The 22,533-nt window shown below is 45.0% G+C and overlaps 2 protein-coding genes across 4 annotated transcripts; one reads left to right on the top strand and one right to left on the bottom strand.

The window, feature by feature from the left end:
* The first annotated feature begins 39 nt into the window (after positions 1-39).
* Ns4 (Nucleostemin 4) lies at positions 40-2,413 on the top strand. Its single transcript, XM_031991768.1, has 5 exons — positions 40-323; positions 414-730; positions 805-1,450; positions 1,544-1,966; positions 2,062-2,413. The coding sequence occupies exons 1-5, from the start codon at positions 230-232 to the stop codon at positions 2,310-2,312; spliced, it is 1,731 nt and encodes a 576-aa protein (XP_031847628.1). The 5' UTR covers positions 40-229; the 3' UTR covers positions 2,313-2,413.
* A 138-nt stretch (positions 2,414-2,551) lies between these two features.
* LOC116433549 (otoferlin) lies at positions 2,552-21,717 on the bottom strand. Of its 3 annotated transcripts, none has more exons than XM_076371329.1 (28): positions 21,532-21,717; positions 21,201-21,453; positions 18,026-18,084; positions 17,421-17,609; positions 16,881-17,152; positions 14,800-15,127; positions 14,041-14,217; positions 13,868-13,930; positions 12,353-12,437; positions 11,471-11,814; positions 10,978-11,288; positions 10,040-10,283; positions 9,655-9,894; positions 9,278-9,586; positions 8,704-8,856; positions 8,424-8,624; positions 7,939-8,190; positions 7,067-7,398; positions 6,331-6,695; positions 6,060-6,242; positions 5,206-6,004; positions 4,916-5,086; positions 4,622-4,791; positions 4,134-4,452; positions 3,826-4,024; positions 3,535-3,753; positions 3,369-3,469; positions 2,552-3,287 (listed from the first exon to the last, which is right to left on the bottom strand). In XM_076371329.1, the coding sequence occupies exons 2-28, from the start codon at positions 21,277-21,279 to the stop codon at positions 3,107-3,109; spliced, it is 6,345 nt and encodes a 2,114-aa protein (XP_076227444.1). In that variant the 5' UTR covers positions 21,280-21,453; positions 21,532-21,717; the 3' UTR covers positions 2,552-3,106. The 3 variants fall into 3 exon arrangements, with proteins under 3 accessions (XP_076227444.1, XP_076227445.1, XP_031847608.1); XM_076371330.1 differs by having other exon boundaries at positions 7,942-8,190; XM_031991748.2 differs by having other exon boundaries at positions 9,655-9,882.
* Positions 21,718-22,533: the final 816 nt, after the last annotated feature.

The raw sequence follows: 22,533 nt of genomic DNA, 5'->3' as shown, positions 1-22,533 counted from the left end.
AACAACAGTCAATAGGAAAACTACATAAAGCACAATGATCGAAGGTGGCCAAGTAGTAAGTATGGTAAACCAGGTAGAAACAGCTCAGACTTAAGTTATGTACGGACTGTGCAACAATGGTAACTAAGGTTGATTGGGCTTGTGCGTTTTGATCATTACCCATTGTTTTAACATATGAAATATCTTATATTAAATTTGTTGAATATTGAAAATTAAGAAACCTTAAAAAATGCCACAAGGAACAAGAAAAAAGCCATTCAGTGGCAAAGCAAAGAAGCAACAATTACAAGCTAAAAAACAACGTCAAAATCCTCTTATGTCTTGTAAGTATTATACACTAATTAGCAAGATATTTTTTGTTACAAGCATTTATAATATCTAATGACCTATAATTTTATCTTACGCACGAATAGCTGATGATTACATTAGGAGCATTGGAGAAAATTCAAATATTGATTCTGTATCTAAACTTATACAAAAGATTAACAAACAACCAAAGGATGGTAACAGTTCTAAAAATAGATACACTTTACAATTTTTCCAAGAAAGTAAAGAAGAATTGTTAAAGCGGAAGGAAGAAGCTAGAAGCACGATCGAAAGATTATCCATTAAAGAACAAGAAGTTTCTAGTAATTATTTCCCACCGGAAATTGATATGCCTAAAAGACCACCATGGAATTTCAATATGTCTAAAGATCAATTAGAGATGAAAGAGCAAAAGTACTTTACTGTAAGCAATTGCAATTTTTGTTTAAGTTCACTTTTATGTAGATTTAAAATTAGCTAATAAATTGTTGCTCTTAGGAATACCTGAAAGATATGGAAAAATTAAGTACTGTAAGTTATTTTGAATTAAATCTAGAAACATGGAGGCAATTGTGGAGAGTTTTAGAAATCTCTGATGTTCTATTAATTATTGTTGATATCAGATATCCTGTTCTAATGTTTCCTCCATATTTATATCACCATATAACAAACGAACTGAAGAAAGATATGATTCTAGTCTTGAATAAAGTTGATTTAGCTTCTCCAGCACTGGTGGTAGCATGGAAAGAGTACTTTCATGTTACATACCCAAAATTACACATTTTAATGTTTACATCTTATCCCACTTATAATTTACATGGTAATATAAATGATACAGAAGGCATTAAAAAAAGACATAGGAGAGGGAAATTAAAAATGGCTGCAGAAGGGGCTCAAAAATTATTGGATACTTGTAAAGAAATTGTGGGGGATAAAGTGGATTTGAGTTCTTGGCATGACAAAATTCAGGAAGAAATGCAATTTGAATCTGATTTAAACGATATAGATCATAAAGATACTGTTACCATTGAAAAAAAAGATACAAGTTACTATAAACACGAACAGTATAAAAATGGAGTGTTAACTATTGGTTGTATTGGAACCCCAAATGTTGGAAAATCATCTCTGATGAATGCGCTGATGGGTAAATAACAACAATTCCACTTATATAGCATTAGAGAAATAGAAGGAATATTAAGATTTCAATGGTAAATCCTTGTATGCGTATATTGTACAGGAAGGAAAGTTGTAAGCGTATCGCGCACTCCTGGGCATACAAAACATTTTCAAACAATATTCCTCACGAAAACAGTTTGTCTCTGCGATTGTCCAGGACTGGTATTTCCGTCAACTGTACCAAAACAATTGCAGATTTTGATGGGTTCTTTTCCAATAGCTCAAGTCAGGGAACCATATTCGACAATTAAGTTTTTGGCAGAAAGAATAGACTTGCCAAACCTGTTGAAAATTCAGCATCCAGAAAACGATGAAACGTGGTCTGCGATAGATATTTGCGAGGGTTGGGCTCGCAAACGAAATTTTATAACTGCACGAGCTGCTAGACTCGATACTTACAGAGCAGCTAATTCCTTACTAAGAATGGCGTTAGAGGCAAAGATTTGTATACACGTCTACCCACTGGGTTGGGTTGATAATAAAGGTAAGATCATAATGAATTGTTCAGAATGATTCAAAACGAAACGAATTGTTCTAAACATTCTTTTTTATCGCATTCTAATAAATCAATATTTACAGAAAAATGGGAGACCCATCCAGACGTTGAATTAGTGAAATGGATTCAAGCTAGAAACAAGGAGGATTTTAAAGACGAAGGAAGATTGCATTCGTCGTCTGAGGATGAGGAAGATACAGATGAATCTAGCGATACTTCGAAACTGAAAGGAGAGAAATCAGAGAATTCAGACGATACGTCCGGCGAGGAATCAGAGACACCGAGCATGGTTAACAAATTTGATTCGCTCTCCGTAGATTTATCAAAGGATTAATCGTACACTGGTTGTATTTTCAGAATTAATCTTTAATGTTCAATGATCAATTACATGTTGAGTTATTTACAACGAAATAAAATACTATATTTATAACGGAATCTCTCATAAAAATTCTATATGCTGTATATGCCCGTATGTTCTGTATGCAACGATTCTTAATTAATTCTCTTGATTCCTAATTATGTACACAGAGCTTGATCCTTTCTACAGCTTCGTTGGTCCGCTATACAACAATAGTGTGTAATAAAAACGCTTGTTTCGAGACGAGCGTGAATCGGAATACTCCCACCTCTGCTCGCGCGTTGTACAACCCGAGATACCTTTTATTCCTCCATTAAAAATGGATCGGAAAATGCATATATGTCACGGTATGTAAAGTATCTGTTGGTATTTGTAATTGTGCTGTTACGTAGTAAGTAATAAGTTAAAATTGAGATCCTTAAGATTGAAGTCCTTACAAGATATGCCATGGTAATACTCGCATAAACTTCATAAAAGTCTTTTAAATTGTTCCGCATAATAACAATATATATATTTATAAGAAGCATTGCTTCCGTTAAATGCATTGATCAAATTAACGCAACCGAATGCAAGATACGTTCTCGAAAGTATGCGTGAGAATAAACGTTAACGATGGTATGTACATCTAATATATCTCTCTCGCTACTATATCAAAATACTATTTTCAGCGTATCGAGTTTCTTTACAGTTGAACGTTAATAAGAAAAATGTACACGTGCAACCTGTACCATGGTACACAAGCGCGTACGTGTATTCATATTGCCATGAATCTAAGCTCCTAATAATTTTTTCACAGAGTAACCGGGTATCGCATAGAAGAACAATAATAACAGTGTTACTATCCCGAGGGTAATAATAGCTTTTAAAATTGCCCATTTGTAGTTGTGCCAGACGATGTACTTGATAGACTTCAGGGGATTCAAGAACCACATGAAAGACGCGTCTGGACGACTGAAACCCGAAGGGAAATAAATGTAAATCTACATCTAAATCTACATCTAGATCTAAATCAAAGTATTCACGTATATTTACTTTGGTTTGTCAAGAGGATCCGGTTCGTTTCGACCGAAGCCAGCAGGATTTTTCTCAGCCTCCTCTTTGGTCAGCAAATGAATCTCCGCCTCCACTTTTCCCTGGTAAATATCCTTGCAATGTACACCATATCTCAAAGAAAGAAACGATGAACGAAATATCATACCGTTAACTCCATGTCCTCGTTCTCCTTCTTCACGTAGAACGGCCACCAGCCTTTTATTCTCTTTTGCTTGAAGATGTTCACGTTCGGCACGGTCCCGTCGGTCTTCAGCATGCTCAGCGTGCAGAGCTTGCTGTTCTTCGCACCCCGGGGGAATCTGTTCAAGTCGAGGGTAATGGCGCCTAGAAAGTCATCGGCCGAGAAGTGATCCGCGTCCCAAACCTGCAGTAAAGAAGAGAATAGAGCAAACTATTGGAGAGAATTCGACGCAATTAACGACGTATCATTAGGAACCTGCAACTCCAAGCGCGCTGGAATTTTGCACTCCGTCTCATCCCAACTGAACAGACTCTCCTTCCGATTGATGACAATCTTCTCTTCTGCTACGAGGTAATCGAACGGAAATATGAAGCGCCAATTGAAATTCCCTTCTCCGGTCAGAGACCGGTAATGAATGTCGGTGGATTGGCAGTCTTCCGGTCCCTTCAGCCACCTGTCGAAACAGTCACGGTTACTATTGTAGTATCTAGAACTTTTTAGCGTAGGTTAAAGTATTTTTAAGAAGAGTAACTGTAAAGAAATAAGAAGAAGAAGGAACAAACCCTTTCACGTAAATGTCGCTCATCTTCTCGCCGGTGAAGAACGCATCGTCTTCCAACACAACGTCGTCCGTGTTCCAAATGATGATCCTGAGCTCGTAACTTTTCGGCTTCCTCGGCGAGATGTCGATAGGCGGCCCGGGAGAAGGCATGTCCATGGGGAACATGTCGACCCACATTTCCAGCTTGCCCTGCTCGATCCCCGGCTTCTCAGGATTGTAGAGCGGTCGCGTTTCCACGTGCTCGGGGACCAACGCGCAACCGATCCTCGGAAAGACGTGCCACTGATGGAGCACCGCCAGCGCGAGGTGTTCCTCTATCCCTGGGAAACAGCGTTAGCCCTTTGCACTCCGTTGACATTGTAAGATAAGTAAACCTAGTGTTAAAACTGATTCGGAGTTGCTGGAAGGTTATATAAAAAATTCCTCGGAGTGCAAAGAGTTAGTATCCCTTCACGTCTCAACAGCAAACGCAAACTACGTAGCTCGTACCCTTCGAGTGAACATAGCACTCCATTTCCTCGTTGGTCAAGGAGAACGTTTTCCTGCCGATCGTCACTCGACCATGCGAATACACAGGACCGTCGACTTTCCCGTCTTTGCAGAGCTTGGACAAGATTTGGGTCGGCTTCGTCGCGTCCCTCCACTTGTTGTAACCGGATCTGAAACGGAGACGCGCGATGTGGACATTTCTATGGTCTGTGGAGTCGTAGGCGCTATCAGTTTGGAGAAAGATCGGTAAGAAACATTCTGGAAAGTGCGAAATGCCTGGAATCGTACGCTTACTCGTCGTATCGTTTCGGCAGGCCGCAAGTGGCGCGATGCCTGCTGTAGAACCGATTCTCCAAGTCGATCTTCGTCTCGCCGATCATGTCGTCCGCGCCGACCAAGTCCCAGTCCAGCACTTGGACAGTCAGCAGCGAGTCCTGCGGGAAGGTAGCCTCTATTTCGAAACACCTTGGACATTGCAATGTTGGACAGTCAACGTCGGAGTGCAGCACAGTTCTCATCGGTAGCAGTACACGCGATAGTCTACCGATTGTACCTAGCTGATGGCACCATATTTATGTACGTACTTGCCGAAAATAGGATTGAGCTGTTTCGACACGTAATTCTCCTTGTCGGTGAACCGCTTGCTGCCCAGCTGCAGCACCACGTACGGATCCGCCTTGCCGTTCAGGTCGCACGGGTGCAGGTCGTTCGCTTTGACGATGTAGACTCGCACCAGCACGTGAATCGGGTCGTTCGACGGCACGCCTTGGAAGAATCCATACTGCGGGTCGAAGCCCATCACCGTGTGATCTATCAGGTCCTTGGGAAGCGGCCACTTGTAGACCTTCAGAGCGCCCTTGAAGCTCCCGACGATCCGAGACTCGTCCTCGACCTCGTCCCCGGTCTTCTTGCCGCGGTACAGCTCGAACGTGTGCAGCCACTCCTTGAACTGCTCGAACTCCGGCTGGGCCTCCAGTTCGTTCGGATAGATCTTCAGGAGCGCCGTTCTCGGGAACCGCTGAGAGCCGTGCTTCGGGCTGACCTTCGAGGCGGATTTCGCAGCGTTCGCGCCCGACTTTATCCCGAACACCTTCTTCGAGCCACTGCCGGCGTTACTGACACCGGTGCCGACACCAGTGCCTCCAGCACCGACACCAACGCCAACACCGGTGCCGACAGGACTCTTCTCGCCCGAGATGTTCCCTCGACTTTGGTTGCAAGTCTCCTCCAGGTAGATTGGGACCGTGCCGTTCGACGGAGCTTGGAACATCGGGTTCTCCTTGCGGAGCTCCTTGTTCTCTTCGATCATGACTTCCACCGAAGCGAAGTACTTGGTCCACCAGTCCTGACAGCCGTCCTCGTCCTCGAACGCGCCGAAGTCTCCTGGGAGGATCGAGCTTCGGTTTTACTCGGTTCGAGTGGCTCAGCTACGGTTTACCTGTGCTCCCGTCGTAAGCTAGACTCTGCTTCTTCCGTATGTTCTGCTCGGTCTTGTCCTTCTTCGTCGGCCAGTCCTGCTCCAGGCCCAGCACGATGGCAGTGTCGCCGCAGACGAACTCGAGGTCGGCCAGAGACTCCAGTATACACGCCTGCTGGTACTTCGTTTTCGGCGTGTCGAAAGCTGCGCAGTGAAACGAACGCGTCTCGTTCCCTTTTCGATTTTCGAACACGCCGAACCTTCGAGTCGAAATCGGTAGTTCTTCCCTCACCTGTGTACTGCTGCCACTGGTACAGATTCTTCTTCCTCTCCTCGGCCTCCTTGGCCCGCTTCGTCTGCGGACAGTACATGTACTTGTGAATCGAGTTGATCGTGTGCGTGCCGACCAGCGTGTACCGGCCGAAGCTCCTACAGTCCACCGCTCTGATCGTCAACGGCGGCCGATACAGCTCCTGCTCCGGCAGCTCCAGCTCCAGGAACTTGAACGGCGTGCCGAAGTTCGGGTTCTTCTTGGCGTTCGCTATAACCGAGGAGTAGAGGATGTGACCGGCGCATTCGACGTCCACGCGAGGCTTGTCCACGGTTAGCAGGTGTATCCTTTTCAGGTCTCTCAGTCCCCAGAATAACACGTCGATTCTGGGACAGAGAAGCAAGCAACAGAGGGACGAATCAATTGCAACGCGTTCACGCTTTGAAAGTCTGTTGGTTCTTAGGCAGCTCGATCGAGATTCCATACTTAACGCTTTACCGACCGGCCGCTCAGCCACAGACACACCCCCATTCGCTCTGTCTTTCTTACCCTTGCACCCTTCTCACTCGCACCTTTCGTCCATAGTTAAAATTCACGTACACGCTTTTCTCACGGCCCAGTCACTCGAGATTCTCAGACTAAGCATCAGTTACAAAAAGATTAATAGGCTATCGGTCGGTGAAGTGTTAAGAATAAAGTTACAAATATACGACTGCCATTGCAATTTGTATCTAGATTCGCGTTGGAAGCTGCTTACCGATACTTGGCGAGGGTCGGCCTGATGCCGACCGGCACCGGAAGTATAGGTCCCTGATCCTGCCCGACGGAAGTTGGAGTGACCGGCACGCCGGCGGAGCCAACGGTTTGACCCGATCTTTCCTTCGGATCCGGCAGCGTCGGGAACCCGTAGTCTTTCGTCGAGGGGTGCTCGAGCAACTCGAAGACAGCGAGAAGTTCTCCGGCCCTCGCGTTCCCTCTGGTGACGTCGTGCCACTCCAGACACGGAGGGAACACCGGCGGCGCGTAACAATCGGAGACCAGTTTCACGTGGGGCCGCGCGACCGCTCGGCCAATGTACTCTGATTTCCCCTGGAATCAGCAGGCATTCCCTTCAGCAACCGAATGTTCGCTCTCTCTCGAGTCGTTAGAAATTTCGCAGAAATCCTTTCCCGTCGTTTCCTTCCCTTGGCACTTGCACAGCAGTTACGGCTGGTGTCTCGTTGTTCGAACGAAGGACATCCCGCCATCCGTGATCCACGATTATCGTTCGGTTATCGACACGCGGCGAGTCATGCTAGCTACTTGTTAGGTTCAGTGGAAGCGCATCCGCACACTCGCATTCGCACGTATACGGTGTGGTGGCTACGAGAGTGTTGTGGCGAGTGGTGAATTGTGTGATTCTGTATGTCGTATGTCGTATGTCGTATGTCGGACGGAAACTGTTAAAGCAGAACCCTCATGCAGTGTTATGTCCATAGTTAGAAAATCACTCTGCGAACAGAATCAGAAGAAGGTAAGAGATCGATTGCCGTGTCAGCGTTCGTATATTTCTTACGGTTCATCGGGGGGAGTGTACGTGAGAATGGCAAGAAGAACCGATCGACGCGAACATCGTTTCAGCTGACATACCACTTTATCCTGGTCGAACAGTTCGATGACGATCGACGGCGGGTCCTTCTTGATTTCCTCGCCGACCCCGTATATCAGGATGCCGTCGAATATCAGCAGCTCGTCCCACGTGGGGCTCAGCGTTTCGTCGATCACCTGCGTCGATTTGCAGAACTCGCCGCAAATCACTCGCGCGAACGGGTCCGAGAGACCGGACGCGTCGCTGCCGATCAGAGATCGGGCTTGATACATGTGCGCTCTCAACTGGAATTTCTATTCAATGATCATTGGAAGATTTTAGTGAAGTTACACGAGTTTCTTAATCGTCGTGGAAGCTTCTCTACTCGACTGTCAGCACATGCGAGTTAACAATCATCCCTTTGCGGAGGAAGATTCTTTGAAATGTACCAAACATTCACCCGCAAAGGGTTGAGAGTTTATTTTCTAAAACTTGTCATTAATGCTAAATAAATCTGTTCTCTGTTTTCTGTTCGACAGGCACTCACGTGTTTTTCAACGTAATGAATGACGACCGGTGGCAGCGCCCTTGGTCTGTCGATGTTCCGAAGTTCGTGGCCGAGTTCGTACCCCTTGGGTAACCCTTGAATGCAATACTTCCTGTGCTTCAAGATCCCCAGCCACATATAGATCTGCAGTTTCGTCTGTATCGCCCAGCCCGGCGGCCCGAATCTTTTCTTTCCTGGAAGCTATCACGCGTCGTATTTTCACAACGAAATTGATGGTGTCTGCATTGACTCGAGATATTAGAGAAGAGAATGTGTGTACCTTGAGAAACATCGTTTGCACCTTGCCACAGTGTTTACCGCACTCCTCGTCCACGATCGAGTAAATCAAATCCCTGCCGGGTATTCTTTGATAAGCAACCCGGCGACCGCCGCTAATTACCCAGATAAACACGTCCGGTAATGAATCTTGAGGCTGCGAATGCAATTTCTCTTCGTTACTCTCTTAATGCAATCCGTTAGATAATTAGCTTGAACAGTGAAGTAGAGGCAACGGTGATTAACTACCAGTAGTTAGCCATTTTTCAGGGGAACGTGAGAAATCGTTTATCGTGAAAACTACCAATTTCATTGACGTCGGTTGTATGCCTTCAATTTCCAATATGCAATTGATTTCTCTCTTGCATTTGTCGTTTTACTTGTAATTTCTCGTAATCATTGGAAAATAATAAAGAAAATTACCATTATTCAGAACATTCCTAACTGGTCGACTACTGGTTTAATCATTATCAATATACTGTTTATCTGAGAAAGTGGTCGGCATCCAAACGGTTGTATTCCAAATTTGAAGCGAAACATCGCAGACTTTCTCGATAACAAAGTATCTAATCACTCACATCTTCGAGTAGAAACTTCAATTTCTGCAGGTAGCTCTGAGCCATCTTCAGCCTCTCTTTGAAGCTGCTCTTTGTGACCACGGCTTTCAGGTTCCTCGACATCACCCCTATGTTCTCCAGTTCTCTCTGGCACAGTTTCATCCTCTCCTTGTCGAGCTTCGTCTTGCCGACCCCCGGCCCGGTGAGGCTCGACTTGCTGATGCCGACGTACCGGTTGCAGTTGCTGCTCAACTCCTCGAGCGTGGACTTCAGTATCTTCTCGCCCGACGAGTCGTCCGCGTGCGCTTGTGCCTCCGACAGTCCTTCTTCCTAAGCGAGCACAACGTCGGCCATTGTCAGTCGCGTTCCCTGCTCTCCCGTCGCTCCGTTCGACTTACCAGCTTGTCCGCGATTTTGCTGATTATGTTGCTGTTGTACATTCTGCGCCGGTAATCGGGCCAAACGCTTCGCACGTGGATGCAGGGCTTGTCGTCCCAGTACGGTATGAAATAGTAAATCTTGTCGTGCGTCATCGGTTTACTCGGCGGAGTGGTGCTCTGCCAGGATCCGCTCAACACCTCCAGCAACTCTTCCTGGTCTCCGCCCCTCGGTCCCATCTCGCACATCTGATATTGCAACTTTTGTTCGTTACTTCACTTACCTTGCATCTCTCCCGTGTACATCGCGCAAGTGAAATTAAAGTGACTTTACATTCTATCGTTGGAAAGATGTACAGTGAAGTTCCCAGTTAGATTATTTTTGGAATTTTTACGCCAAGTTTACCTTCGAACTTTCGTTGTGGCCGTCCAAAGCGTTCCCCGCGTTCCCTATCGATATCTCGAAGTACATCGGTTTGTCGCCGAGCTTCCTGTCGATCATCGTGGCGTCCATGATCGTCACGAACAGAAAGAACTCCTCGTTCTTGGCGTAAGCGGATTCGTTGATAGGCACGGTAGGCTCGACCTCGACTTCCGACGACGCCATTTCGACGTTGTCGCTTATTTCTGTCCTAATCGCTATCAGTAATCTAGAATTACAGGGATTGTCATTGTTTCAACTTGTTCCTTGTCGCATCGCATTTTCACGATATCCAAATAGAATCCGATTCCTGTCCCGTGCAACAGTTTCACGCGTATATTAACTCTTAACGGCGCAACGCCGCCATTTTAACGGCATGGCGCGTTTACTTATCGACTCCCATACCGCGTAAATAACGAGAAAAATCGTTTTATTAGTTTCATTACTATTATCGTTGTAATATCTACAATTAACCCTTTACACTCGAGAATAATTTTCTCAACAAATATTCATTATTTTTTTTACAACTAACATAAAGAAATACCTTGTACAAATGAAGCGACAGAACTAGTTTATTTCGATGTCCCATGCGTCGATACGTTATAGAAAATTTGATATTGAACTCTAAATTTGATCATTTTGTTCGGTCAAATCAAATGGCGATTGAAAGGCGCCGCTCGAGTGCAAAGGATTAACACGTTAAGTATCGTGCTAAGTCACTCGTGTGAATTCCTTTCCGCTTATCTAAGTTACGGTATATTTTCGCGGCGAAAACTTGAAATCCCAGTCCGTTAAGAATTAACTCGCGCATGTACTCGAACGCTAACGAGAAGTTAGTTCATTCTCTGAATTCGACGGGTATAGAAGAGAGAAACGAAAGGATAGAATCGAAGAGAAACGGACCAGTAGAAACAAATAGGAACCTTGCTCTGTACGAAATGCCTTCTCCCAGTCCGGTGTTCAGCGTCGAGTGCTCGTCTATAAGGCTGTAGTCCCTGATGCTGCCGTAAAAGTGGATAAAAGCTGGGCCGAACGTGGGCAGGAATCCTCGTTCTCCATCGTTGCTGATCTGCTTCAAATCGATGAAATGCGTGCCGATCACGGTCGCGTGGACCGGGTCGTTGTCGCACAACTGAATTTTGATTCTCTGACAGAGGGGCGGAAACATTTCCGTGAAAACGATCTGCTCGTTCCAAACCGGCGCGTAACTGTGCTTCTTAACACTCGTTTTGCCCTAAATCACGCGACAGACGGATCAGGGCTCCTCCTTCCCTCCCAGTTTCATGGTGTGCAGAAGGCAAGCCATCTTCTACGATACTGACATAATACTGTGTGCAATGTACGACGGATATGTACCGGGTGTTTCGTGTTTTCGTGTATCGTGTACGAGTTATACGGAATTTGAAGCCATCTTACGGTCAATCCGGCGAAGGACACTTGCACGTAAGGGTCCACGAGGTCTTTCACCTCGCCCGTGAAAGCTTTCTTCACGTTCGCCATGATACTGCTGTTCATTTTCGGCAGACCGTCGGCTCTGTATACTTTAACGATAAACCTGGCACGCTGCCTCTCGATCGGCACGCCGTCGGGGAGCAACAGATTCTCCTCGATGTCGTCCTCGTCCTTTTCGCTCTTCGGCGGCACCTTGATGGTGTCGCCTTTCCCGATCACGCTCACGTCGCACTTCAAGTACCCCTTCGGCCCGCCCGCCATGTCGTCCGGGTCCGTCAGCAGCGCCCATTTGTGGTAGAACTGGTGATCTATCGGGTCAAGCTTTTGTTACGTGCTAAGCTACCTCGACACGTTTCGCGCCGGACCGATTTTTCGATACTCTCCGTTCACGCTTTGCGAAGTTGAGCTTCGCCTGTGCTTTGCCGTCTTTGCGAGACACATTGTACAAAGCGTTAACACGTTGAATGCCGTGAGGGTCACCGGTGACCCCCGAAAATCGAATAATTTTAGGGTAGTTTCTTTGATTCATTAAAATATTCAATATTACAACTGGTGCAATATTCGAGCCTACAGAATTCAAAGGGTTAATCGTATTAAATGCTCGGTAGTTCTAGTGTTAGGAAAGATTCTGCGTAGCATGCAAACTTAAATTTCTTTCGAAAGCTGTGAGGGTTCTTTATTTCTAGATGTGTATTATAAAATGCACGTTTCATTCGAAAACAGATTATAGCCCTCTTGTTAGTCTCGATAAGAAATGATACGTCGAACACATCGATCGAAAGGGATCGGTCGTTTACGATTGAAAATAGTCTGTATCATCTCTGTCGTACGTGTGAGATATTGTACCTGGTTGCGCCCACACGGTCGCGATGTCTAATTTAAAGCTGCCCAGCGTCAGATTAGTGCGAAAGAGATTCCGCGATTGCTGCACCTGCGTACCAGTAGAAAGTTAATCAATTGGCCGCCCGTTCGCCTCCGCAAACGTCGAACGCGCGGCTGTCGTTCCCTCTGTGTTCGCGGGCTATTCTATAATTATCTCGGGAAATGGTCGCGTACACAGGAATGCCGTGCGTTCCGTAGAATTCACTTTATTATCGGACTCGTCTTTCCTCGTTCTGACGCACCCGTCGATATTGTCATCCGGAATATCAATTCGACGCGGCGCACGGTAAAGACACCATTAATTGACCCGATGCCGGTGGTTCAGCATTTTTCAGGGAAACCCGAGGAATAAGATAAGCTTCGATAAGATCGATCCAACTTCGCTCTGTTCCTGAATTAGATCTTACATGGAATTCAGTTCTCTTCGTTTCTGTTTGTCCTTTTACTTAGAACTTTTGATAATCGTCGGAAATAGTGAAAAGCTTCCGAGTGCAAAGGGTTAATGTAATCTCAGTGTTTCTGATTTCATTATAAGCGCCAATTAACCAATATATGATCAACTACTAGTTATCTCGTTTTAGGATGCTCAACTTCTGACAAGCATCGAATTCTCAAAGACGTCTGTAAAATTTCGATAGTACAACTTTTTCGAACGTTTACCATAATTCACGCGGAACATTCTTAACTGGTCAATTATTAATGCCTTTGCCTTATCCTAATGATAACCGAGGTATGACCCGAGTGAAACGTTGCGTTTGAAAACCGAATCACCGAGCGCATTCCGATCGCAGCAAGCATTCACGATCATCGGTCACCATACGAATCCTGCGTTTATTTTGCATTGCTACGAATCGCCAAGTGAAAGTATCAGTTGAGGAACTTGCTTTCGCTACTTCAGGATACATGCACTTACATACACGCGTTCGATCGTACATAGGAAACATCTCTCCGCGAGCGGTGTATAGTGGAAAGTTCGTATTATTTCAATGCAGAGGAAGGTTACGCAAGAAAGGAAAACCTAACGCAATCGATTCGAGTAATTTTTACTTGTTAATCGTTTCTATTTACCTTCGCAAACGATTTCACTCGGGTGTATCACCTCCAGACTACGTTATCGAAAAACATTGCACTCAACCCCTTGGCCTATACGGCTACTTTGTCATTAATAATTTATCGGAAAAAGAGACAAATTCTAAACATACGTTACGCCTATATCTCCATTTAAGTATAATAGTTGAGGAATAATATTTACTTTGCATTCGAATGAACCGAGTAATATATATATTTGTTGAATCATGTTGGAAATCTTCGTCGCGAGTCTCACTCGTTGTAGGACAAGGGGTTAAAAGCGAAGCGTACAAATTAACAATCTATCATCTCAACGAAAGGCTCGACTCAAATTTGATGGTTTCAATGAAAAATCGGCAATGCACCTGGCAATGAAATTAGACGTGAAACTTGGGGTAAAAGGAAACTTACCGAAAGGGTGATGATCTTGTCGAACAGCATCACGGGCGGCATGTGAAAATCGAAGACGAAGTACTGAAAGTTCAAGTAAAAAGTATCGTACAGCGAAGTTCTCGGTCACCTCGGTTGTTATTCAAGCACAGCGTCCGCTGGCGCGAGGAAAAGTTCTTTACAACCGTGCTTACTTCATTGTAATACGGACAGTTGGTGGACTCCTTGACGCTGGTGTATTTCCGCTGATCCCCAACTTGCACGCAAACAACGGGATCCATGTTCAATCCCGCGAGTTGCCTCGCTTCTATGATGGTGATGCAGACCTGGTAATCCTGCGCCTTTAAGGCGGCCTGCCCTGTGTCGGTGGCCTAGAAAACAATCAGTCCTGGCAACGCGATCCGAATAATGCGTACAGTTACTGACATGATCGCGACCGTCCCGCGGCTCGAAAGTGAAGAGGGGCAAGGGGATTCGGCACGCTCCACCTCGCGGCTCGACCAATGACGAACACGTGCCGAGATTCCTGCAACTTCGTAGCTATAGAGAACGCTGACATTTTAGCGACATGGTACTTTTACTTATTGAGTTGAATGACGTGTGTGGGGACATTTGTTTTATTATTTTTAAATCTCTAGTGTGAATATATAGTGGCATTAGAGGACAAAGTTGGTACACTACGAATTTTATCTCTATCATAAATCCACAGCAGCGACAGAGAACCAAGTTATGGCACTATGAATATTCCTCTCTATCGTAACTCCACAATGCCACCAAATTTCTTCTCCATCGTTACATCTCCACCCTACATCACTGCCGTTTGGCCAATACCGATCGCGCGTCGAATTCGAATGCGTTCCAATCATCGTAAATGGCAAGTCCCTCTGCCCCTCTGACTGTCCAGCGTGCAGATAGTCTGCCACCTCGTCGGAGCTGCACTACGGAGCGCATACCTTTGGTTTCGGTTTTCTCGCTGGTTTGACCGTCGCATCCTGCGATTCCGTGGTCGCTGTCGCAGTCGTAGTCGCGGTGGCAGTCTCGGTGCCGGCCGTCGTCGGAACCGTGTCCGCGATCCCGTTGATGCGACTCTCGTAGTCCGAGCTGTTCGTTTCCAACGACGTCAACGAGTTCGTTCTCGTCGGTTCGTTGGAAGTCGGGCAGCTCGAGTCCCCTCTGTCGAGCAATTCCCTCGTATCGGAGCCGCTGTCGCAGGACCGAGCTCTCGACGGCCTTTGCTTGCCCAGCTTCATGAAGGATCGCATGCTCCTCAGCGTGGAATTCCTGTTGCACGCGAGACGATCGTCGTTTATCTGTATATTGTAGGATGAATGGCTTGTCGCGTGCGCACGCAAGGGCGAACAGGTCGTATCGCGACGGATCGGCGCCGGGATGTTTGGAAAATGTGATTGCGTTTGGAAAATCTTGAATAGTTGAAAGAATGCGAGGAAGAGTGTACGGGACTGCGTGAATTTTGACCGTGGACGAAAGATGAAAAAGAGACGAGGCAAGGGGACACTGCGCAGAATTTCACGAAGGAGAATCGATAGAATGAGAGCAGAGGCTCGAAAAACCGGCGATAAACGCTAGAACTACCGAGCAGTTAAACTGTGTTTTCGAAATTGTTCCGTGGAAACCTGAACAGCGCAATTACCGAGACTTCGGTTAGTTTGAAATGCAGTTTGTGTATTATCAAACCAGTTCCTCTAGTTTTTCAGAGAAGCGTCTGTCCTCTGTTGAATAACTGGAAAAATCATGGGTCACTTTGACGCATTCGGTTCCAGTGTAAAGGAATTCATAATTCATAATTTTCGATTTCATAATTTCCGTGTTACTTTCTCAAAGGTAGTGGATTGTTGAGATCGTCGTGGTTAAAATAAGTCCAAACACGATGTAAATCGGACTACTCTCGCAGTAATGATCACGGAATGTAATTTGCGATCAACAGAATTGAAGATTCATTCCTTAAAACCGATGAAACGATCGTAAGACTGACGTGAATGAGATTGATATTTCCTTTATTGCATGTTTACATTCGACGCGCGCGGCATCGCTTTGAAGTCTCGCGCCTCGAGCCTCGATGCTCGGTCTGTCTGTCTCGGTTCTTCTCATTCTACTGATTCTCCTTGTTTGCCGCATTTGCCCTCCAATTTGCCGAACACGCGAAAAGATATCGGCTGTGGACAGTTCTTTGCACATCGTTTACTTTGTACATGCGTTTTTCAAAGACTAACGAGCGCGTGTATGCATTTCGCACGTATTAACGTATCGACGTATTAACGCATCGACGTATTAACGCATCGACGTATTAACACGTTGACTGCCACGAGAATTCCGAACGTTTCGTGTAATACATATTCTTTTACAGCAAAGGCAAATGGTGTACACGTGTCGCACTGTCATCTAGCTGTTCGCGTTACTAAGTATTTTTCGACATCAGTTTTCTTATTGTAATTGTATTCAAGCAATTTCGAAGCTCTTAACGTTCTTCCGATGCCTGTTGAACGCGCAGAGATAATGATACTGCGAATGAATGTACGAACGGATGATGAGTATGGTAGAAATAGATGAACGGCGATTATGCATGTGCGCGTGAATGTTCATGGTGTTCGGAATATTCCAGAATGTATTGATTCCTTAAATTATTGATTTCTCGTCGCCAATGATGTTCATTCGAGTGAATCTAGAATATTCCAAATATGCACGAAGCTAATGCATGGAAGAATCTGGAAGGTGTGCGAGATGGAACTATGCGATTGCATAAATGGAGGGTGCGCTAGAATTTCGGGGCAAACATTGTAGTCGAGTTGTGCGAGCGTGACGACGAGCAATTATAATCAAACTTCTTAATAAAGCGTGTGTACAATTTCCTCTTGAAATTTAATTCAACCTGCGAGTATTACTTCGCGTCAACTATTACATCCTACAATACCGTTTCACGTCTCCGTTTGCTTCCGATGAAAAGATTAACGCGGAAAGAGATCGAAAAGAACGGAATCGATCGCGCGGAGGGTATCTTTCGCCGACGACACCTCACCTCTTCCGGTCGGGTGACTTTTCAGTGGTCGACGTGGAGCTACCCCTGTGCAGGAAGCCCTTCTTCAATAGTTTCTCGGGGCTCTGCCAGGAGCCTCGCCTTTTGCCGCCGGTGGAGCTGGAGTTCGCTTGCTCGAAGCTCCTCTCGAGGTTCGCGATGTTCTGCTCGATGTTGATCAGCGCCTGTTGCTCGTCCTCCATTACCTCCGATATCGCGTACGAGCTGCAGCTCCCGTCGGGCGGATTGTATCGGATTTCGAAGCAAACGACGGCCTACAACGCACATTAACCCTTTGTAGGCCCGTGTAACTTTGAAGTCGCGTATCACTGTACCGGCATCCTGTTAATTTATTTCGTTTTTCACCGCAAAGCGGTGAATAAAATGAAGTAATCGGTTAACTTGAACTTTTGCACGCTCAGGCGTGGAAGTTCGATGTCATTCTAATTTGAAGGATACAAAATATATTAATTTAATAAAATTAATCGAAAAGACTCTTCGATTCTAGCCGATTAACGCGAGAGACCGGTGTTTTCGACGTACCGGAAGCGGCTTGTTGTTCAGATCTACCAACGAATCGGTGACCAGGATTCTGCCCTCTCGGACCACCGTTTGCAGAACCAAGCCGTACTTCGCGATCACCTTCTCGTTCCTCAGAACGGTACGCGACACCACCGACAATTGCAATACCTCCCCCTCGTCGACGGGTCTGCCCAGGTTCCAGGTGAACACCTGAAACGAATTCGCATCGTCCATCGGTCTGCGGTTTTGTTCGCCGTTCGAGGTTCGTATTATGCGGGCGCGTATTATGCCAGCGGGAAACGATAAAAAGGTTCGATCGTGACGAGCACGCACGCGCGGTCCGCTCTGCGTAACGATCATTAAATCGTACAAATATTTTCGTTGGATTTTCCTGAATTGGGAAGAGAACTGGGTCACGCCGGAGACTTGTTGTACCGTGTTTATTTCATCGTTGGCATGTGTTGTGCACATGTCGATTAGACGTCGAGCCGAACAAGTTTGCTATTAAGCAAATAGATTCGGTTGCGAACACGGGAACAGAGACGTTCGAATGGATCGTGTAGAGTTTAGATAGATTTTTGCGTAGTGAATCAGTATGTAATACTTGTATTTATATTGAAACTTACTTCGTCCACCGGAATGTGATCCCCGTGTTCTTCCAGGCATTTCGAGTAGTGAGGCACTTCTGTAATGAAAGAGATTATAGAAAATTATTATACCTCACGATCACTTCAGATAACATCGTTGCCTCGATCGTTAACCAGTTAACTGTGTTTGGCGAGTATACAAGTCATCTTAAAACTCTTAATGGTGCTAACTTTTTCAACGATGGATTACTTATTTTTTAAGACAAACATGTAATTCTTCTTCGTTTCGCTTTAGTTTTTCGTTAGGATATATTTGAAGTGCATTTGGCCTGCATTTAACGAGTATACGCTTCACTATTTGATTTTATCGCGCACACAATGAGAGATTTTTCAAACTAAATTCCACAGTTAACTGGTTAAAGACGCGATTGAGCATCGGATCGCTTCGTAAGATTCATTTAATTGAGCAGCTCTTGCTGTTTTATTTTTTCTGCTTTCTTTCTTTGTTCGGAATAGTTAATAGAGAGTTTATTAATAGAGAGCCCGTAGCTAGAATATGAAATGTTTTACGTGCAGGTATTCTCGGGCAGATAATCAACTTTGCTCAAAGCACGCGTGCAAGCTCGGATGCTAAGCTACGTTACTCTTATATCGGATGGTATTTACGCTCGAGTCGTCGACGGCGTCACGGAGCTCCGTCTTTTAAAAATTCAACCTGTATTCGTGTTCGTTGTAGCGTCAACGTTTTCTCGCGAGAAGGGGAGAGACCTGTGGTTCGTATCGCCAATTTCACGCGTGAAATAAGAGGCAATAGTATAGTATAATAGAACGTAACATAATAGAATCTAATGGTAAACGTATAATTAGCACGTTAATCAGCTAAATCGAAACGAGATCGTAAAGTTCAAAGGGATCAATGAAGGAAAACTCGCCGCGTAATTTTCAATTATGTATACAGTATCTGACGATACGTCACGCAAGCTTGCACGTTATACAAAGTAGGGCAACCGCGATTAAATGAAAGGTGAGCGGCACACCGGACCGTTGGATTAAACAAAGCGAGGGTCACAAATCCGGAGCCAGGTAAGCAGTTAACCCTTTGAACTCGGGCGTTTTTCATTAGAAATATCGTAACATTTTCTAATGAGGTAAAGACGATATTTCGTAAAACTGACTCCAAGAGAAGTCACGTCAATCAAAATCGGCGTAAACATTTACAGAATAATATTTATAGAATCCAATATGCGTCAATTTGACGCGTTCCGTAAACCTAGTGTTAAGTATCAAATTTTATAGTTTACTGTATGAAATCGAGTGGTGAGTGAGTCAGCTCTCGAGTGCAAAGGGTTAACCCTTCGCGGACGAAGATTCTTTGAAATGTACGAAACCTTTAACCCTTTGCGGTCCGAAGTGCTCTTGGTTCCTCGCTTTGAGGTTCACGTCGACTTCAGTTCATTCAATTGCAGCTTAACATGACGCTCTATTTATTCATTCAAGAATATTTGTAATGTTACCTTCAAAAGGTACAATTGTGCTACAAATAAATATAGAAAAAATTGTTAAAGCAGGTTTTAACCCTTTGCACTCAAGAGGTGACTCTCAGTCACTTGATTCGACGCAGTGAAATTATAAAATATGATATTTAATGTTGAACTTTGTGTAATGCCTCGATATGTGAAATATGGAATAAAAGCTTTGTCCCTCGATATACTTGTAATTTTTCTTCGAGTTTGCTTCAAAGAACATCGTCTTTGTCTCGTCAAATATTAAATATTTCTAGCAAGAAACTTCCGAGTGCAAAGGGTTAACAGATGAAGCTAAATTCTATGTCGATCGCATAAATAATAAAGATAAGGAAACCACGTGCTGGTCTCTTGCCGTTTGAGTAATTAGATCACTCGCCACGTAATGTTCCAAATACGAAAATCTCGCCGAAACGTCGAGGTTCGTCCGCAAAGGGTTAAACGGCGGAACGTTTTGAGTGTATCCGTGCATCATTCAACGGAAAACCGCAGAACAATCTGGCAAATTGCATCGATGCGCTCCAGGTAAATACAGTTCCTCCGTTGCCACGATCGAAATACATTTCCAGATTTCAAGCATTAAACGGATCGAATCGATTACAACAGGTAAATTCGTTTAGAGCGTTCATCAACCACGCGTTTCCCTTCGGATTCCGTTGCTGCATCGATCTCGGCTGATTTAACCGATCGAATACTGTCGCCACCGCATCGTTTACGGTCCGTTAAATATTTCAGTCGGTGCGTGCACGATCGATCGAGATAATTAAAATTCATTTAATGGTGGCGACGGTGACGGTGACGGTCACGGCGACGGCGACGGCGGCGGCTGCGATGACACGTTGACATTTTCGTCGCCAGCCTTTTTGTTTCTGCTTTTTATTTAAATACAAAGACGTAAACAGCTCGAGTTAATTTGAAATATGAAAAGGGAAATAAAGAGAATAACCGGTAGGCGAAGGTTAAAGTGTTGTGACATAAGAAAATGCGCGATACCATTCGCCGAGTGGACATCTAGCGACGAACAGTGTTCTCGTTGATTATACTTTTTATACGAAATACTTTTTTACTCTTAGTGGTTGCCACTGATGCATATACAAGTTCTATCTATACGCGACCTGGTTTATTAAACCAGCGTATCTCGCAATTAATTTAATCTAGATCCTGCTATATTACAGGTGCTCGCAATTGCTACGCCGACGCGTATACAAACGAAATCGTTCCCTCGGCGAGGAAACCGATGTAAATTGTTTGAATCGAATCGATTTAATTCGGCACGTCAATCGAGTAGTTCCCAATCGACGGAGAAACATCTTTCAACGAATTATGCATGGAAAGACTCGTTCACCGAGTAGTACCGATCAAGTTTAAGTTTCTCGAGCGCCTGAAGTGACTTCTTGAAAGCAGAAACCACCGATTCATAAATGAATCTGCTCGAATAAACGAACAACATTAATTCGCTGTGCAAAGAGGGGAATGTAAACCATTCGATGCAACGTTTCATCGCATAAAAGACGATGGCCCAGCGAAATTGTTGCGCGTATCGATCGCGCGATTGATTTCAGCTTTCGGCGACTCGACGACGAATCCCGACGTTATCCTGGAAACTGTTCGTCAATCTATTCGATGCGATCGTCCTACGCTCCTCGAAGAAACTGAACTAGATCGATCGCAAGATTCGACGGAACGCTTACCTCGGAAATCAACTTTGACCGCCTTCTCCCCTTTACACTTCAACCCCTGGAAGTTCTTCACCGTAACGACGAGCGCCATAATCCGTGGACGACTTTCCGGTTCAAGACTCTTCGGAGATTTAACGTTCGTTAACGACGAACGGTCCGGGGCAACTGACAATTAGCGGACACGTTGTATCGCTAGCAGTGTCTCCTCTCTCGGTCATCGTTAGCTGCGCGGAAGCTAACGGAACGCTGCCAATGATCTACCATCCTGTCGAAAGGTGAATCAACGAGTTCGTTTTCACTGGCGAATTTAACACGCGTGCTAAATGGTCTCATAAACGCTTACATGGCTCGCGATAGGAACGCGATGGGAACATGATGGGAACACGGCGACGATACTCCGAGCAACCAGTTTGGAAATTTCGATGTTCGGAAGTCGAGATTCCGACGTCGCGATCGGCCAACGAAGTACATGTACGCAAGCCGAACGATAGTCAGCTTTGAACTGGCTTGTGCTTGCACCTTGAACAACCCCCAAGTCCTGACCGTCCTCCCCGTGCCTGTATCCTGGAGATACAGCGCACGCGCTATTCGCTTTTCTCGTTTCCGTTTATATACAGCGGCGTTCAAAAGATCCCGGCCAGCTTTCGAGCTTTTCTTCGACGATAAGGGGTTGAAGATTGTTGTTGATGTATGGAGGACGTCAAATAATCGACCACTTTTGTACATGTTTATTTAGGAATAAATAGTAATGATAGACTTTCAAACAAGCTTACTTAGTTATTCTTTAAATACGCAGCTGTGAAAATGAGATACGGTTTCTTTTGTAGTATTCGTATGTGTATGTCGTGACTTGTTATATTAACCCTTTGTACTCCATAGGTGCCTCTCAGTCGCCATTCGATTTGCACAGAAAATTATAAAGTATATTTAATGTTCATTTTTGTGTGATGCATTAATATATGAAACATTTGGACAAAATAGTCTTTTTCTTTAATCCATGTGCGATTTCTTGTGAAGCAAGTTTCAAGAAATGTTGAGGATATTTCATCAAAAAGTGTGTTGGGTATTTTTAGTAGAAAATTCTTAGAGTGCAAAGGGTTAAAGGAAAATTCGTTGAAGCTCATCTTGTCGAGGAATTCGGAAAATGATCTGACGGGAACTTTTGAACTCCGCTGTAGGTACGTATGTACAAGGGTCGCACGCATAGTTGTTAACCTTCGCCCTCGCCCTTAAGTATCCCTTCTTCTTCGTTGGCCTATATCTCCGCGTGATCGGTGACGTGTGTCACGCCCGATTCTTTCGCGTGCTCCCTTTTCTCCCGATGCGGCGACGAAACGGCTTATCA

Source organism: Nomia melanderi, chromosome 10 (genome assembly GCF_051020985.1).
Source record: "Nomia melanderi isolate GNS246 chromosome 10, iyNomMela1, whole genome shotgun sequence".
Taxonomy (NCBI): Eukaryota; Metazoa; Arthropoda; class Insecta; order Hymenoptera; family Halictidae; genus Nomia; species Nomia melanderi.
The sequence above is the reverse complement of the archived record's forward strand: the minus strand, read 5'-3'. Positions and strand labels throughout refer to the sequence as shown.